This window comes from Somniosus microcephalus, chromosome 24 (genome assembly GCF_052327205.1).
Source record: "Somniosus microcephalus isolate GS21.2 chromosome 24, FLI_Smic_1.0, whole genome shotgun sequence".
In the NCBI taxonomy this organism is placed as follows: Eukaryota; Metazoa; Chordata; class Chondrichthyes; order Squaliformes; family Somniosidae; genus Somniosus; species Somniosus microcephalus.
The window spans coordinates 18854216-18873771 of record NC_141010.1 but is presented as its reverse complement, the minus strand read 5'-3'; the positions used below and the strand labels follow the sequence as shown (position 1 = coordinate 18873771).

The 19556-nt window shown below is 44.8% G+C and overlaps 1 protein-coding gene across 3 annotated transcripts in view; it reads right to left on the bottom strand.

Moving 5' to 3' along the window:
* LOC147101101 (anion exchange protein 2-like) overlaps positions 1-19556 on the bottom strand; it is a 72054-nt gene that overhangs the window by 41987 nt on the left and 10511 nt on the right. Inside the window, exons 3-6 of one of the 3 annotated variants that reach the window (XM_085966285.1) lie at positions 15992-16145; positions 14467-14546; positions 9816-9895; positions 7510-7583 (exon numbers count right to left, since the gene is read on the bottom strand). In XM_085966285.1, coding sequence (XP_085822411.1) covers positions 7510-7583; positions 9816-9895; positions 14467-14546; positions 15992-16145 — 388 coding nt within the window. Of the gene's footprint in view, positions 1-7509; positions 7584-9815; positions 9896-14466; positions 14547-15991; positions 16146-19556 lie in introns of those variants that run through there. The other 2 variants (XM_085966287.1, XM_085966286.1) reach the window with 2 other exon arrangements.

Sequence of the window (19556 nt, the reverse complement as noted above, 5' to 3'; positions counted from 1 at the left end):
GATAGCTTCTCAGAAACCTCTCTCACTCTGTGGCCTCGCCTCCGTGCCCTCTACAATGTGGGTGCCTGCCTAAAGGAGTGGAACACCAGCAGTTTACTTTTAAAATACTGGGGTGTTTTTACTTCGGGGCAGTGAAGATCAAAGATCGCAGGGCACGGAGCAGGTGTTTTTCATTGGTGAGCATATATTTTTCTGGCCCATTACAAAGCAACTTAGAATAGGTATAGGGGTGGGAATTAAGTGGGTACTTTGTTAGAACTGTGCTTTTAGTCGATTTTCCCTCATTGTGTCCGTTCTCTCCTCCCCTATTTAAGTAACAGTGTTACACTAGCAGTTAAGGCTGTAGTGAACACTGAGAGTAGCTGTATTAAAGTGCTGTTTTTAAGTAAAAGCCACTAAGCAAAGGTGCTGTAGTGAGCAAGGTGTTTCTATATTAAAAGTGCTATTAAAAAGGGTGTTGCACTAAGCAGAGAGGTGCTTCAGTGGACACTAAGTGTACTGCGTTAAGTAAAAGTGCTGTACCAGGCACAGGTGTGCTGTGTCGATTATTTTAAGTTGTTTCTTTCTTTTTGTTTCAATAAATGCTGGTCTGTTTTGCACCCAAACCACGAGTCACGTTTTCTGTCTACATCGCTACCGAATAAGTCCGGCGGTCAGAACCAGGAATAGGGGAGCGCTTCGAAACCGCACGGGGGTCCCTGGAGCAGCTCAGAGGCTTCTGTCTGGCCAGAGACAATAACCCCAACCCCGCTAGCGTGTGTGTGTGCTAATTCCTTACATCTCCCAAAATAACGGGCAATGGCATTTCATAAGAACATGTAAGTTCTTGTCAGCTGAAATCGCTGATGGCAATTTCTAGGCTGGTCTGTCGTTAAATGTTACTGAGTGGAGTCTCCCCATAGAGCATTACTGAATGCAGTGTATCTTAATGGAGCTCACCATTATTGACTGGTCTCTCTACAGTGAGTGGCCAAGTGTCCCAGGATTGCTGGCGTCCGTATTTGGATTAGAAAGTTACTGAATGTGAGAAAAACTGTATGGAATAGACCAACACTGTGTGTGCAGCAACTGTAATTGCTCCACACGAAGCAGTCCAATATGGAGAATAAACTCTTTATAGGGAGGCAACTTACTGAGTGTCGTGTTGCAGTCCATAACTAGATTAGGGTATTTTGGTTAATAACTCAATGGATGTTTTCTGTTTCATTTAAATTGTTTTGTGGCAGATATTTTGCTTAAAAGTAAAATAAAAAAAATGTATCTACCAAATCTGGTCTGTTCTCTTTAGCTAAACAGAGAAACATAGAAGATAGGAGCAGGAGTAGGCCATTCAGCCCCTCAAGCCTGTTCCACCATTTACTGAGATCATGGCTGATCATCCAAATTCAGTACCCTGTCCCTGCTTTCTCCCCATATCCCTTGATCCCTTTAGTCTTAAGAAATATATCTAACTCCTTCTTGAATATATTTTAATGTAAAGTAACTCACAGTCAAATTAAACATAGTATACACTAAATAAGTACAAATTACATAGATTACAGCCACATTTAAGATACGTTACGCAAGTTGAGTAGTGCACACCTCTTACCATTCACACAGAGAGATGACCACTATCAAGACTGTCCTGCATGAGAAATAATCTCACTATCAGAACTGTCCTGGGACAAACAAGTTCATAATCCAGACTGAATCAGGAGAAATCCATTTGCAATTGAAATGATCCAGTCTGAGGACAAAGACACTCACAATCCAAAACTGAGGTCCGTCTCTCTCTGCAACTTCACTCTTCATGACTGTGTCAGTTCAGATATTAATGAATTTTCTATCCTGACTGCCCAGGAGAAGTATACTTGGTATCTTGGGCAATCCTGGGAGGTGACACCCTTGGTATCCAGTCTGTCTCGGGAGAGCAAACCATCCTATTCAAACTGATTCTGCTCCACCATCACAGCCAGCTTATGCCCCTGTGCTGTCTTCACTGCGAGGTTGCTGCTGCTGCATTGTTACTGCCAGTTCTGCGCCCTCCTCCTAAGCCATTGTCACAGTCAGCTCTGTGTCCTACTCCATCACCACAGCTCATTTTGCACCTCTGCCTTTGCTTGCTCCGCGTTGCTGCTTCTGCCCATTATCACCGGCAGCTTTTCAGACAAACAGGCAGGGAAAAAGGGGGAAGATTTCTTCTGTGCGCCATGTGTAGTGAAATCGTAAACGTGTTCATTATAAACACATTCATGATTTTGCTGCACATACCTGCACAGAGGCAATCTGCCCCCCTAAGTGTTTCCTGTAAATAGGTTCCATGTTTCCATAAAACAATGCCAATGGCAGAAACTAGTTAAAGAAAGTCAATCAATCAAGAAAGTCCAAAGATGTGCGGGTTAGGATGATTGGCTATGATAAATTGACCCTTAGTGTTAGGGGGATTAAATACGTGGGGTTACGGGGATAGGGTGGGATATGTGTTGGTGTAGGGGTTACGGGGATCGGGTGGGATATGTGTCGGTGCAGGCTCGATGGGCCGAAATGGCCTCTATCTGCACTGTGGGGTTTCTGTGATTCTGTGATTCTGTGAATCAGTGGGATTTTGCCTGAGTTGCTTGCTAAACAGCTTAATTATTGGATTGTTCAAAACACCATATAAAGTGGATTGATACGAAATCATTAAATATAAGCCCTTGATCGTTCTGTTTTACTCACATGGTGGAGAGGTCCCAGTGGATTGGAAAACCGCAAATGTAACACCCCTATTTAAGAAAGGAGGGAGACAGAAAGCAGGAAACTATAGACCAGTTAGCCTAATATCTGTCGTTGGGAAAATGCTGGAGTCCTTCATTAAGGAAGCAGTAGCAGGGCATTTGGAAAATCATAATGCAGTCAAGCAGAGTCAGCATGTTATTATGAAAGGGAAATCATGTTTAACAAATTTGCTGGAGTTCTTTGAGGAGGTAACGAGCAGGGTGGACAAAGGTGAACCAGTGGATGTGGTGTATTTGGATTTCCAGAAGGCATTCGATAAGGTGCCACATAAAAGGTTACTGCATAAGATAAGAGCTCACGGAATTGGGGGTAATATATTAGCATGGATAGAGAATTGGCTAACCAACAGAAAGCAGATAGTCGAGATAAATGGGCCATATTCCAGTGGGCAAACGGTAACTAGTGGGGTGCCACAGGGATTGGTGCTGGGGCCTCAACTATTTACAATCTACATTAATGACTTGGATGAAAGGACCGAGTGTAATGTAGCCAAGTTTGCGGATGATACAAAGATGGGTGGGAAAGCAAGTTGTGCAGAGGACTCAAAGAACCTGCAAAGGGATATAGACAGGCTAAGTGAGTGGGCAAACATTTGGCAGATGGAGTATAATGTGGGAAAATGCGAGGTTATACGCTTTGGCAGGAAAAATAAAAAAGCAAATTATTATTTAAATGAAGAGAGATTACAAAATGCTACAGTTCAGAGGGGGTCCTTGTGCATGAAACACAAAAAGTTAGCATGCAGGTACAGCAAGTAATCAAAAAGGCAAATGGAATGTTGGCCTTTATTTCAATGGGGTTGGAGTATAAAAGCAGGGAAGTCCTGCTACAACTGTACAGGGCATTGGTGAGACCACACCTGGAGTACTGCGTACAGTTTTGGTCTCCTTATTTAAGGAAGGATATACTTGCATTGGAGGCAGTTCAGAGACAATTCACTAGGTTAATTCCTGATGCGCTATCAATTACTCATAAAAGACTGAGAGTTAGAAGAGTAACTAAAGGCTTTTATTAACAACAGAATGGAGGTCTGCCTCGAGTGGTCGACCGGTCCAGGATACTAAGGGCTGGGGAGCAGTCACCTTTATACTAGGACCTGTGGGAGGAGTCAGCCGAGGCATGTCCAGGCATGTACACAGTGGAATACAAACAGGACAAACAGGAATACAAACAGTGGTTTACCACAATTCCAGAGATGAGGGGGTTGACTTATGAGGAAAGGTTGAGCAGGCTGGGCCTATACTCATTGGAGTTTAGAAGAATGAGTGGTGATCTTATTGAAACATATAAGATACTGAGGGGGCACGACAAGGTAGATGCAGAGAGGATATTTCCCCTTGTGGGGAAATCTAGAATGCAGGGGCACAGTTTCAGAATAAAGGGTCGCCCTTGTAGAACTGAGATGAGGAGGAATTTCTTCTCTCAGAGGGTTGTAAATCTGTGGAATTCTCTGCCCCAGAGAGCTGTGGAGGCTGGGTCATTAAATACATTTAAGGTGGAGATAGACAGATTTTTGCAAGATAAGGAAGTGAAGGGTTATGGGGAGTGGGCAGGGAAGTGGCTTTGAGCCCAAGATCAGCTACGATCTTATTGAATGGCAGAGCAGGCTCGAGGGGCCAAGTGGCCTATTCCTGCTCCTATTTCTTATGTTCTTATGTTCTCACCAGCTGGATCTGACACATTGGTGTCACAGCAGACATCACAGCAAGCCTCCACACACAGTCCTTCCAATAGTAGACCTCACAGGAGTAGTGGTATAGAAATGCCTTTGTGTATTAGTGTGCATATACAAGTGGTAGGCACAGCAACACATCATGTTAAACGCACACTGCATCTTGCTATAATCTTCAATAGAGAAACATCAAATCATCTTAAAGTTTCCAGCCATTGAGATGAATTTTGTGAGACCTCATGCCATTGGCACTCAGGGCATATTGGAAAATTGTAGATGTGCTGACTGAGATTTTCGCGTAATTGATTTCAATGGATGTAAAATTGCAGGAGAGGACCTGCGGTTTTCTAATATGGGCTGACCGTGTGAAGTCTTGACAGTGGCACAGAGCCATGTAAAATTTACTGTGTTGGTTACCTTTGGATGTCATGTAAACAACACTATTGATGAATGATTCTTTATATAAAAAAATGAGTCTTAATGAAATATAAAGGCAGCCTCAAGGAAAGAATTGATTCACCAGAGCCTGGTGAGCCTGTGCTGCCCCCTACAGTGGCTGTTGTACTTCTGGTAATACTCATCATCAATCCCTGGCTGCTCCTCTTCCTTCTCCTCCTTTCTGCACCTTGTGGCTGCTCATGTTCCAAGAACATGTGTAAGGCTCTTTTGATAGCTATGTTGTGCAGCATGCAGCACATCACTAGTCTACTACCAGTTCTCTCCAGGGCATGTTGTAGAGCCTGCCTTGCGTATCCAAACATTGGAACCATTGTTTGAACACGACTGTGTGTGAGGTCTTGACAGTGGCACAGAGCCTTGTAAGGAAACAAAACACCGGTTAGGCCTCAGCTGGAAGATTTTGTTCAATCCTGGGCTCCGCACTTTGGGAAGGATGCCAAGGCCTTGGAGAGGGTGCAGAAGAGACTTACTACAACACTACCAGGGATGAGGGACTTCAGTTATGTAGAGAGACTGGAGGAGCTGGGGTTCAATGTGTGTCATTACATGCTGTTTGCTGGGGGCATCCAGGGATTCCATACTGAAGTCATCACCCACATTTTGAGCAGGTGATACATGCCTCCAAGGAGCCAACCATCTAACTTGTCATCACCCTGGAATAAGTGGGGAATCCATGATTCCCTTAACATGGGCATCGTGGGCACTGTTAAGCCTCACACATGAACAGTGGTCACTTGGGCAAATATCAAAGGGTGTCCCAAGCCCGTAGAACCATACCACAGCACGGAATCCATATCTTCAGTTATACTGTGGCGACATTGTTTCGCTCACACCATACCATCCGTATCATATTAACCTTATTCATGGTAAGCCCACCAACTCACTTGTACTCAAGGCATGAACAGAAAGCAGGTTCAGGACCCATTGGATATTGTATTTTAGGAAAACCCACCAGTACACATTCACATCTTACATAAGTTTACCCGCAAAATAAATAATGTGCCAAACAGATCCCCCAATGTATTTCCTCAACATATTTATACAACATCAGCCATTCTATTCTTGTAGTCTGTAGTAATGTAGACACAACATTTGTCAGGGCTCATTGAAGAAATGGCCTTACCTGAAGTAGCCAAAGTGGCTCCTGTAGCTCTTTCTTGTACAGCTAAGAGATCGTTTCAATCTACATTGCTGTTTTCCTAGTGTCATTTTGACTGAAGACAAAAAGTGAGGCCTTGGAGAGGGTGCAGAAGAGACTTACTACAACACTACCAGGGATGAGGGACTTCAGTTATGTAGAGAGACTGGAGAAGTGTATCGGGAATGTGAGTGTAGTCACCATAAACTGAAGGAGTTCAGTCTTTCCATTGTAATTTGTTTACAGTAAAGAGGCCAGGAGTTGAGACTGGTGACATCCCATTTACACTAGACCATGTACCATCAAATTGCCACAGATGGCAATATGAAATCAAAAGCCATTTTGTGAGATTTTGAAGGCACCAACATGGCAAGTTTATTCAGACAATGAATTAAACTAGAGGAATAGTGCCCTGTACTAAGCACTTAGGCATACGTTGGTCCTTTCTGATTATCTAGCGTACAGTGTGATAGTCACGCAGCCCACTATCAACAGACATTGATAGTTGATGTAAAATACACTGCAGAGCATCAGCATGATGTCAATCCTTTTCCAATTTTTCCCCCCTCGTCTCCTGACAGCGCTCACTGTTGCTAAAGTTCTCTCTGGTACCTTAGCCAAGTCCCCAAGTATCAGCAAGCTAAGTGTTACCAGTTTTGGATCAGTCTACACAAGGGAGGTGCACTTGAGGCCATTATATAACATTTCCTAATTACAGGTACAGACATTATATACAGCATTACCCAGTTACATGTGTATGTAATGCAATTATGTACAGCTTTTTTCAGTTAAAGGCATGTACTGAGATTTATTTAATATATGTGTGTTGTTATACCAAATCTTAATAACTGACACGTGCAATCAAAATAGGCATCTGCAGAGGGTGGTGAATCTTTGGAATTCTCTGCCACAGAGGGCTGTGGAAGCTCAGTCATTGGGTATATTTAAGACAGAGATTGATAGACTTTTGAATTTTAAGGGAATTAAGGGATATGGGGATAGTGCAGGAAAGTGGAGATGAGGTAGAAGATCAGCCATGATCTTATTGAATGGCGGAGCAGGCTCGAGGGGCCGAATGGTCTGCACCTGCTCCTATTTCTTATGTAGTGTCAGTATTTAACTAACCTTCAATTACACAGGGCATTATTACCAATCCACAGTTACACAATGCAGTATATTACTAACCCATTCTTATGTAAGCTGTTATTAAGGACCTAGATATATTTCAGAAACCTGCTTACACACTGTACTATGTTACTAACTTTAACACTGTATTATATTGCTAACCCACTGTTACATGGGCTGTTACATTACCAACTCTCGCTTACAAACCTGCAGCTGACATTACTAAACATTTCTATTTGAAAAAGCATGTCTTGCCATGAATGTGGAAAGTTGTGTTTTTGGTGTTTTAATAGCCAGTTTATTTGAAATGTCTGACGAGTTGACAACGTTAGAGGTAATGAGGTATGATGTCACTTACCCACTTCCCCAGCTTCATCTTCTGCGGAGGTTTTTCGGGGAGCTGGCTGGATTTTGGGAAGCTTTATGTCTTTGCTACAAAATAAAGGACAATAACAGCATTAGAATCCAGCTCAGGGTGTAGTGGTAATGATGGGCAGTCAACGGTACCGATGGACTGGTGGGAATTTCACCCATGCAGAACTTTTTACAAGTCTTCATTAGGAATGAATGACTGGATATTTTTTGACTATGTTATTTGGGCCTCTTCCTCTTCCAAACTTTGGATTTCCTGAAATTGTATCCATAAGTCAAAAACAACATGTTGAAATGCTAGATTTATATTAAAGAAAATGCAGACATGTGCAACAGGTTAGATACTGGCCTTTATACTACAGAGCAATGGGTTCAATCCAAGCCACATCTGCATGTATCCAGCACTCCTGAACACAGGAACAGACGAAAATGACGGGCAGGAAAAGACCAGCTGGTCCATCAAGCCTGCCCCACACTCATATAGACGGGAGCATCATGTTTAAACGCTTCCTACCTCCCCGGAGCCATATAATCTACTGGGAGAGGCAAAAAAAACCAGAGAAAAAACCAGGGCCAACAAGGGAAAAAATACTTTGGAAGATTTCTCGCCGGCCCCGTCAGCCGATCAAAACCAGTCCAGGAGATCGCATGGACCATGTGTTATGGAATAATCAGAGAATGATACAGCACAGAAGGAGGTCATTCAGCCCATCATGCCCATGCCGGCCCTTTGAAAGAGTTTTCTGTTGGCATATGGAACTCGGTTAATTCAGCTTCCGAAAGGTGTTCATGTTTAGTTCATTCAATATGGGAAAAAAAGTGGTTGGCATCATGAGAGAGAGAGAGATACAGATTTCACTCAGCAACAGCCAGTGTTGAAGGTTGAAGCAGGGCCTTGGGATGTTTGTAGTATTGCCATACTGTAAACCTCCCATCACACACCATTGCAATCTTTGCGAGAGGGTGTTGAAGTACGAGCCGGTTGAAGGACGGTACATTGAATGTAAACACCGAATGTTGATGGATGAGAAATGTAAACATGTGCGTGTTGGCTGAAGGATGGTGCTCTGTAAAGCCGCTTACCTTCTATACCATGTGATCTCTGCCTCAGTCAAGAACCGGCCCAGTTCCCTCTTGAAGGCAATGCAGGGAGTCCGCACCAGGCGGCCACGCATTCCAGAGGTTCACTGCTCTCTGGGATAAGAAGAACTGCCTAACATCCAGTCTATTCCTGCTCTGGCGTAGTTTAAACACCTGTCCCCTGGTGCTCCCCAATGTGTCAAACTGGAATAATCTAATAGGCACGCTATCTAGCTTTTTCATTATTTTAGATCCCCAGCATCGAAGCTTTGACCACGCTCGATCAGCTCCGATGGACGAGCCACATCATCCGCATGCCCGATACGAGACTCCCAAAGCAAGCGCTCTACTCGGAGCTCTGACATGGCAAGAGAGCCCCAGGTGGGCAGAGGAAACGCTTCAAGGACACCCTCAAAGCCTCCTTGAAAAAGTGCAACATCCCCACCGACACCTGGGAATCCCTGACCCAAGACCGCACAAAGTGGAGGAGAGGCATCCAGGAAGGCGCCGAACACCTCGAGTCTCTTCGCCGGGAGCAAGCAGAAGCCAAGCACAGGCAGCACAAGGAGCGCACATCAACCCAAGCACCCCACCCACCCGCCCCTTCCACCACCGTCTGCCCCACCTGTGACAGAGACTGTAGGTCCTGCATTGGACTCATCAGTCACCTGAGAACTCATTTCTAGTGTGGAAGCAAGTCATCCTCGGTTCCGAGGGACTGCCTAAGAAGAAGAAGGAGAAGTATTTTAGAAACCTCTATCAGGTTTGAACCTGAGCTTGATAAAAAAGAGAATTTTTATTTTATGTGGTCTGGCAATTGTAAACTAATGGGCTGAACGTGGGTGGGGAATTTCACAGGCTCAGAAGATTGACGGGAGACAGCATTCAGATTTTTAAAATCCTGAGGGGCATAACTGATGTGGATGCAAGTAGCTAATTTGACTGAGACAGGGTCTAGGGACTGTAATATCACCAGCTAGATGGGGGCCTAGGGTGTTTAGCATCATGGACTGAATGGATAAAGTATTGGAGAACTGCTGGACCCAGTGGACCATAACCCATTTAGGGTCACCACCTTAGGCAAGAAGGATAAGCGGAGAAAAATGAGCGGGAGGGGGTGGGGTCAAAGCCAGGTATAAGAAAGTCCCATGCTGGCGTGAGTCAACAGCTCTCCATCAAACACAGATAAAGAAGCTCCGAGGCGTCGCTTACTCAAGGGCAGCAGCTCCCTTTCCTGGTGGGCTGGATTTGATCCTGGTATGAGGCTTCGGACTTCCTTCACCTTCGGATAGCTGAAGGGCGAAAGGAAAGAGCAGAGAAAAGTGAGTAATTACCCGTTTCCACAATAAAAGCCGTCAATCAGTTACATACATCAAAACTCAACTGCCAAGAAGTCAACAGTCAAAGACATTGAGAGCAGGTGAACACCGCTCAACTCCCATGGTTTCACCACATGTTTTCATTTCTTAATGATTAATGTCTTAGACAAAAACAGACATATTAACCCACAGCCCCTTGTAACCCACTGACATACACCTTGCCCCTCAAAGTAGACACTGATATATACCTCACTGTAAACACACGAATATATATCCTTCTCCCATTATAGCACAACAGTATAGACCACACTGTAACACAGTAACCCAATAATATACCACTCACTACAAGTTACAGAATTTCAAACTTGGGACCCTATACCTTATGGGGTCTGCGAGATAATCAGATTTCTCTCTGTCCATTGTCATATTTCTGTATTTTTCTGTATTTGTTGATTTACTTGTCTGGCATTTCTGTTGCTGAATTATAATACTTTCAAAAGGCTTTTGATGAGGTAATTTGAATGGCCATATCTCCGCACTCCCGCGTCAGAGCCAAGCCGTTTTTACACCGTTCGACGCGGCTTCCCGTGCCCGTTCGAATGTGGTGTTCTACCCCGTGTTTGGTGGCGGCGGACGAGAACGTGGGTCTCGTAAGGTCCGGGAACTGGGTGAGGAGACGGGAAAACTCGTCGGAGGCCGCGAGTGCGCTGGACAACAGCATCGTGCTGGACCTACTGAGAGAACACGGGAGCGAGCTGAAGGTTTCAGCGTTGATGAGATGTCGGTTCTTAACGTCCACCAAAAGGCCATTGGCGCAGAGGAAGTCAGCGCCGAGGAGGGGGGTGGACACTTTTGCTGTGACAAAGTCCCAGGTGAACCGTTGCCCGCCCAAACAAAGCGCCACGTTCCGTGTCCCGAAGGTGCGGATGGAACTGCCGTTGGCGGCTTCGAGGACGGGGCCGTGGTTCCCCCCTTGGATGTCTATGGATGACGCGGGCAGGATGCTCACCTGGGCGCCCGTGTCGCAAAGGAAACGGCGCCCGGAGTCGGAGTCAGTAACAAACAACAAGCTGCCTGAACGGCCGACAGCCATAGCAACCGACGAGTGGTCTTTAGTTTGCTTCGACGCGGGAAAACTGCATGGGTGCCGGCACCTCCGGGCATTGGGGCCGAACTGCGCATGGTAGAAGCAGAGGCCTGAGGGTTGCCACCGTTGGGCTGTATCAGTGGGGGTAGGGCTCCGCGTGGCCGCGCAGTACTGTTGCCCGGCGGAAAAAATTGGTCGGCCTCCTTGGCCAAGTCGCGGAAATCGGTAATAGAAGAGTTGGCTAGCGCCGACCGTACCTGACCTGGTAGCTGCTGGAGGAACAGTTCCTTGAAGAGGAAACGCGGCGTGTGTGTGCCCAGGAGGGCCAACATGTGGTCCATCAGCTCCGAGGGCTTGGAGTCGCCAAGCCCGGGCAGGGAGAGGAGCCGGCGAGCGTGTTCGGCTTCGGTGAGGCCGAAAGTCCATAGAAGGTGCCGTATTTGCTGTGCTCCAGGGGGTTTTCGAGCAGGTTCACGACTCTGGCCGCGGTGGAGCTGCCGAGAGCGGAGACGACGTAGTAGTACCTCGTGTCGTCCACGGTGATGTTCCGGATTGCAAATTGAGCTTCGGCCTGGGCGAACCAAGCGGCAGCCTGTTGTTCCCAAAACTCGGGTAGTTTGATGGAAACGGCGTTCGTCGCCATTTCAGAAGAGGCCTTTGGAATCGTCCAAAGGAGCAGCGGGGTCACCAATGTTGGGATCGACAGAAATCAACAGGCTGAGAATTTCTTTTGGTAAAGGACAAAATGTGTCCTGCTTTTATCACATCTTCACATGGACTGCCAAACCTCAGCCCCGTGTAGGGCTACAAGCAGGAGCTATGACTCATCATGTAACCCGACACTCTTCAAGGGCCCGACACTCTTAAAGGGGCCCTGCACCAAAAACCCAACCCAGCAAGTACATACCACAGCATTGCTATACAAAGTGAATTGTTTTAGGTACATATAACAGCATTGGGTACACATTGTGTTATTGTCCCCTTGTGGCCTCCGCCACAACGTTATGTTAAACTTGTATAGGACCCTGGTCAGGCCGTACTTAGAGTACTGTGCACAGTTCTGGTGTCCATACTATAAAAAGGATATAGAAGTACTGGAGAAAGTGCAAAAAGGTTTACAAGGATGGCACCAGAAGTGAGAGATTACAGCTATCGGGAAAGATTGAACAGGTTGTGGCTTTTTTCTTTAGAAAAGAGAAGACTTAGAGGTGACCTGATAGCGGTCTTTAAAATTATGAATGGGTTGGACAGGATAGATGTGGAGAGAATGTTTCCACTAGTGGAAGAATCCAAAACCAGAGGCCATAAATACAAGATACTTACTAATAAATCCAACAGGGAAATAAGGATAAATATCTTTACTCAGAGAGTGGTTAGAATGTGGACCTCACTACCACAGGAAGCAGTTGAGGCAAATAGCATAGATGCTTTCAAAAGGAAACTGGACGAGTACATGAGAGAAAAGAGAATAGAAAGATAGGCTGAAAGGCTGAGATGCAGCAGGTGGAATGGGAGGAGAGTCGTGGGGAGTGTAAACACCAGCACAAACTAGTTGGGCCGAATGGCCTGTTTCTGTGCTGTATATTCTATATCATTCTATGTAATATCGGCACTGTTTTTCATTTACTATCTTTGGGAAGTTAGGACAGGGAGTACCTGGGAATGGCAGGGATCCCTGGCAGTCTTTTAAATATTTTTTGGGGGGTCCCTCACACAGCAAAGTTTGAAAACCATCATAATCCATCGAGTTACTTATTGTAACACTAACACAGAATGCCCACCCCCACTTAAACACACTGATACACCTCTCACCCCTTACTCTACCACTTGCTGCTGACAGAAATAGTTCTACATACTTTACTGCTGCACACAGATATACCCCACCCTCTCTCTACGTACTGTGTATACATCTTATTCCCGTCGATGTCTCTCACTGTAATGCATCACCCAATGCACTTTGAGAAAGCACACTGATATATGCCTCATTTTAACCTCTCCAATTATAATATACTGATATAACATTCTTACTACAATATATTAATATACTCCTTGTGCATTGCTATATCCTTATTGTAACCTACTGATCCAGCTTTTGATGGGTTACTTATAAGTTATTGCAAACCAACACCAAAGTTCATTAAGTTCATCTTACCAGTCTCATAGGTTTTTGCAGGTTCTCATGTCACCATGAAATATAGGCTCAGTAAATGCTTATCGCTGCAACTCTGTCAAGAATGCAAAGATAACCGTGGCGCCATCAGTGCCACAAGTAATGGTTACACAATTGGCTCTGTCTGGTTTGACCGTACCCCATATTGTCCTCTTTATGCCCTGCCGCAGGTCACCCAACCTTTCTCCGGTGCTTGTATTACATCAATGTTGACACTGACGTTTAGTGAGTTTTGCCGATATTATATCAGCCTCCCAGGCTTCTATGAAGGGGAAGGAGCTAGTCCTGGTCTGGTGACCTCAGAAAATTTACAACCTCGCTTTAAAAAATGAATTATTTGCAAATGCACTTTAATGTCGGCGACTATATTTTAATACATGAGACACAACAATTTCAAATCAGCTACCTCAGACATTGCAAAAAAACAAACAAACAGATAAACAAAAAGTAATTTAAAAGGAATGGGCCCTTAAATGAACAAGACAAACTTCTGGACATTGGAATAAGAATATAAGAAAGTATAGAATAAAAAAAGGCTATTTGCCCATCAGGCCTACTCTTTCCACAGGCCACGTACAATCTTTCTATCCTATCGCGGACTCTACCTCACTAATTTATCTCCTTCAGATAAAATTCTGCGTAAGTACTCCCCAATGTTAATCAAGTGAAACTCCAGACTAATCGATCGATCTTTCTGTGCATCTCTGTAATTAAACCCTTTCCTCCACAGATTGCTTTTCTTTTCCCTTCATCCAGCACATCATACCTGATGGAATATTTGATCAGCTCAGCCTAGAACCTTTAATCTTGTTCCTAACCAGTTATATAATAAAATATGTTAAATGTAAGGCAACGCTTGGGGTTATAGTGAGGTACAATTGCAGAAGAATGGAAAAACTTGAGAGCTAAATGCTTTCATCTATTGCTTGATACTGGCCTCAATGAAGTATGGAGGTAATTGTGGTATGTGAACAGATGCATTGCTCTCTCTAAATTGGCAGCACACACCACACCAGTGCCATTCAGTCACTTTCCAACCTCAGTCTGAGCTAGGCAGGAGCTTAGTTCTGTTTTTTTTTGCTGAATCATACAACACGTTAAATTTTGAAAAAACCGATGCATCAGTTACATTCCATGTACCAAAAGCAATTTTGAATTTTTGTTCCAGGTGAGTCCGGCATACAGTCGCCAGGGTATATTGATGATAAGTGAAAGCAACGTCGTGGCAGATAGGTTACTCACTGATCAGGAACACACTGTGGTACACACAGCAACAGAACACTTTACCTGAGCCCCAGGTGCTGTCTTCTTTTCCTGACTATCAGTGGAGAGTACTTGGGGGCTGTGAGAGAATGACTCGTGAAGGTCTGTGAGAGATTTTTTAAAAGGAACATTAACAAGAATGTATTTTGACTCTATGAAATTGTTTTGCTCAATACTAGTATTTGCTCTATTACCCTAAATAATGCTGTATACTCTGAGCAACCCATTTTAATTGACTCATTGAGAATAATTTACAGACTTAGGTGAATGGGGGAAACAATTGTAAAAATACAATTAGCTCTGACGTAAAATGTGATAAAAAAGACGGCAATCCATTCCTTAAGCCTGATCTTACTGATCCTGGAGTTTAATATTACTCACTCCTCCATCCTGCAGTTTAATATTACTAACTCTCCTAAATATGCTGTACCCTCAATCCTGGAGTCTGAGCTTGCTGAACCCTCAGTTACGAATATAAGAAATAGGAGCAGGAGTCGGCCATTCGGCCCCTCGAGCCTGCTCATCATTCAATAAGATCTTGGCTGACCTTCGACCTCAACTCCACTTTCCCGCCCTATCTCCATAGCCCTTGATTCCCTTCGTGTCCAACAATCTATCGATCTCTGTCTTGAATATACTCAATGACTGAGCCTCCACAGCCCTCTGGGGAAGAGAATTCCAAAGATTCGCCACCCTCGGAGTGAAGAAATTTCTCCTCCTCTCAGTCCTAAATGGCCGACCCCTTATACTGAGATTATGCCCCCCAGTGCTAGACTCTCCAGCCAGGGGAAACAGCCTCTCAGTATCTTCCCTGTCAAGCCCTTTAAGAAGTTTATATGTTTCAATGAGATCACCTCTCATTCTTCTAAACTCCAGAGAGTATCGGCCCAATCTACTCAATCTTTCCTCATGGGACAACCCTCTCATCCCAGGAACCAATCTAGTGAACCTTTGTTGCACTCCCTCTAAGGCAAGTATATCTTTCCTTAAACAAGGAGACCAAAAACTGTACACAGTACTCCAGCTGTGGTCTCACCAAAGCCCTCTATAATTGCAGCAAAACTTCCTTACTCTTATACTCCAACCCCCTTGCGATTGTTGTGGAGTCGGAACTCGCTGAACCCTCAGCCCTGAAGTTGCTAACTCCGTTAAGCTCTAAAAGTGAAATGGTTTAAAATTTTGAAAGTTCATCCAAGTTGCAGCGGATGATAATTTATCTGATTTTTCATTTGGCTGCATCTGCCTCATAACAATTGACTAAATTACTGGACATGGGCAAGCACTTCCGTTAAGAAACATTTTTTTGCCCAAAACATCTTAAATTTTTCTCTTAATGGGGCGAGGTTTTACCAACACTTGGACGATTGCCCCCTTCCTTGCTACACAGTGTGTTATTTGCTAACTTCAATATTAAAGCAGATTTTTCTTTTCCTGTTACAATGGATTGTAAAATGGTATTCTTGTGTTAAATGTTAACTAGCCGTTATCTGCAATGTGGTCACTAGTTGAACTTACTTTGAGAACATTAGACTACATTGAGTCTACTCACAATCAAAATCGCTATCATCACTCCATCTAGCATCTGCAGAGTCAAAGTCAACGTCCTCAAAACTCGCCACTTCCAAAGTTCTGTTCAAGTCATCTGCCTCTTCCTCATTGAAGTACCCTTTAATGGCTCTGGGAGAATAAGGGTCCTGTTTGGCCTTAAGCAGAACAATGAACATCTTTTACTGTACAGAGGGGGGGCACAGGTGGAGAGACATTAGGATTTGAGAATTGGAATGTGAAGAAGTTGCCCCCCCCCCCCCAAACTAATACATGTGTTTCCTCACTTGAGCCGCAGATATTCTGAGCCATTTTGGTATTCTTGTTTGGGTGTTGCAGACTGGCATTGACACAGCCTCTGACCAGGGTCACTTTTCTATCATTGTAGCTTCAGTTCAATAATCTTGAAAGCAAATTGAGATTAGCCTGCTTTTTTTCGGACAATTATCAATCGGGTTAATTATTTTATAATCCTTGCTCAGGCTGATCAGCTTTGGAGGTAACTTTCCACAACTTGAAACTGATCCTGCAGTGTTCAGTCGAAATTTCCAAACTGGATGCCAATTCTATGCCATCGCATGAGGTTGGATTTTGCCAAATTATCAGCATGGTAATGCGATTTTAGTTAAAGATGAAAAAAAAAGATGATTTCCTACAATCCTCCAAATTCCAACACTCAAAACATTAAAAGAGACCAAATATTCTGAGTGCCACCTTCATGCTAGTCTAGTGAATGATGTACGTCGCTGCAGTTTGTGTGAGGTGTCTGTTCTGTCTGTCTTCTACATACTTGGGTATGCCAACTTAAACATAGCATCAATGGGCTGTCACTGCTTATAAAACCTGCTTCTCGGTACTGGAAGAATTGTACAGTCTATATTGATGAGTCAAACAGTCAGTGTTTTTGAGTATTGTACAGTAGCTATGCTCGAGTACGTACACTACATGATGCTGAACACTATACTGCAGATATTCTTGCGTGTCAGACAGTGTAAGGGGGAGAAATTCGGTATCGCCCCATTTGGGGCGCAATTATCGGCCAGACGCAAAGTTTAGCGCCTGCCGCTAATTATCGCCTCCGACTGCAAACTTGACTTCTAACTCCCCTGGTGGTGATTGGAGTGCTAAATCAGGTGCTACACACCTCTCTTAAGGCGCTAACGCTGAGGAGCGAGGCGCTACCTCAGAGCACTGGCAAAGCTCATGTGATGTCAGTCAGCAATGGAACACAGACACACTGGCGCCGGCCAGTTCTTAAAGGGGATTGGGTCGATCTTGTTCTCCATCCACATCCTGCTCATTGCAGCCTTGAATCTCGGCTGGAAAGAACAACGGAGAGGCCCAGGGAAAGAGCTCAGAGTGCAGCCCCCATAGTCTCTTCTAAATCGATGCAAGGAAGGTCAAATCAAAATGCACGTGCAAAGTGCTGCTTAGTACCCAAAACTCCTCAACACAGCGTTGAATCTCTCCAGAAGTCTCTCTCTCTCTCTGTCTCTCTCTCAGAATGCGTGGTGCAAAAATGTCGCCGACAAAAAAAGGCAGGAAGCGGTCGCCTTTAAATAGCGCTCCCCCAGTCCCTTCCCGACTGCAAAATGCTCCCCTCAAACTGTCGTTGGTAGCGGCAGGCGTTAAGGCAGGGGGCGCCACTCAATATCCAGTCTGGGGCACAACCGGGGCATTGCATGCTCGACTGACGTCATGATCTGCAGGCACAAGAGATCGTGGCGGTAATGATTAGCGCCGCCGCAAAGTGTCTGATCAATTTCATGAGCGCCGCAAACATTGCCGCGCCCAGGGGCTAATTGCTTTGCGCTCTGTTAGCGCCCTCTTAGGGAGGTGCAAAGCAACCGAATTTTCCCCCCTAAATATCAGTGAGGATCATAGGGTCCATATCTTATTGTCTCTCAGAGGTCTGTTCTTGCTGCCCACGGCACCCCCCCCCCCCATATTTACACTATTTCTAAATAGAATCAAAGAATGGTTACAGCACAGAAGGAGGCCATTTGGCCCATCAAGCCCGTGCCGGCTCTCTGCAAGAGCACTTCAGCTAGTCCCGCTCCCCCACCCTTTCCCCGTAACCCTGCAAGTTTTTTTCCTTCAGGTACTTTCCCTTTTGAAAGCCACGATTGAGACTGCCTCCACCACCCTCTCAGGCAGTGCATTACAGATCCTAACCACTCGCTGCGTAAAAAAGTTTTTCCTCATGTCGCCTTTGGTTCTTTTGCCAATCACCTTAAATCTGTGTCCTCTGGTTCTCAACCCTTCTGCCAATGGGAACAGTTTCTCTCTATCTACTCGGTCTAGATCCCTCATGATTTTGAACACCTCTCTCAAATCTCCTCTCAAACTTCTCTGCTCCAAGGAGAACAGCCTCAGCTTCTCCAGTCTATCCACGTAACTGAAGTTATTAAGGTAATAAATATCTGCTGTTATATTTGCTACTGATAACAAGCCATGTGGCCAGCTGAATAGTATAAGGGCGACTGACGCTATTCAAAGGGATCTGGTCAAATTAAGTGATGGGCCAACTAAAGGCAGTCGGATTAAAAATGGATAAATACAGGGTAAATACACATTGGTACATGAAACATCAGTACACAAAAGAATGGATCCTATTTTCAGTTGGGCTGCTGGGACTGTTCCATTGGGCTAAACCTAACCTCAGTAGATATGACAAATGTCTCTTGTGCCACACCATGCTCACATTCAAACTGTGCCACATCATTCTCACACTTATGCCTCCGCCATAGCTGTGCTTGCAGCGCACTATGTTCCCACTTGAGCCTATGTTCCCATCGTGCTCACAACTGTAGTGCTTATACGTACCATATTTTACTGACACCTGCTCTTCTTTTGACACGGTGTCCTCACATGAGCTGTGACCTGTGGTACGATTCTCTTCCATAAATTGTGACACTAAGTGCTTGCACTTGCTCCCTTTGTATCTTTTTACATAGAAACATAGAAACATAGAAGATAGGAGCAGGAGTAGGCCATTCAGCCCCTCAAGCCCGCTCCGCCATTTAATGAGATCATGGCTGATCATCCAAATTCAGTACCCTGTCCCTGCCTTCTCCCCATATCCCTTGATCCCTTTAGCCTTAAGAAATATATCTAACTCCTTCTTGAATATATTTAATAAGTTGGCTTCAACAATCTTCTGTGGTAGAGAATTCCACAGGTTCACCACTCTCTGGGTGAAGAAATTTCTCCTCATCTCTGTCCTAAATGGCTTACCCCTTATCCTTAGACTGTGACCCCTGGTTCTGGACTCCCCCGCCATCGGGAACATCCTTCCTGCATCTAGTCTGTCTAGTCCTGTTAGAATTTTATAAGTTTCAATGAGATCCCCTCTCATTCTTCTAAACTCTAGCGAATATAAGCCCAATCGACCCAATCTCTCCTCATACATCATTCTCCCCTCTCTCAGGAACCAGAACATTTTATCACTCCAAGGTGTTTAAATTTGCTCCTCAGGCAAAAGCAGACTATTGCCATCAAACTGGGAGGTCGCTGTTACAACCACAAGGAATCAAATTCTTGATGTCTACATCACCCGACAAGCAGTC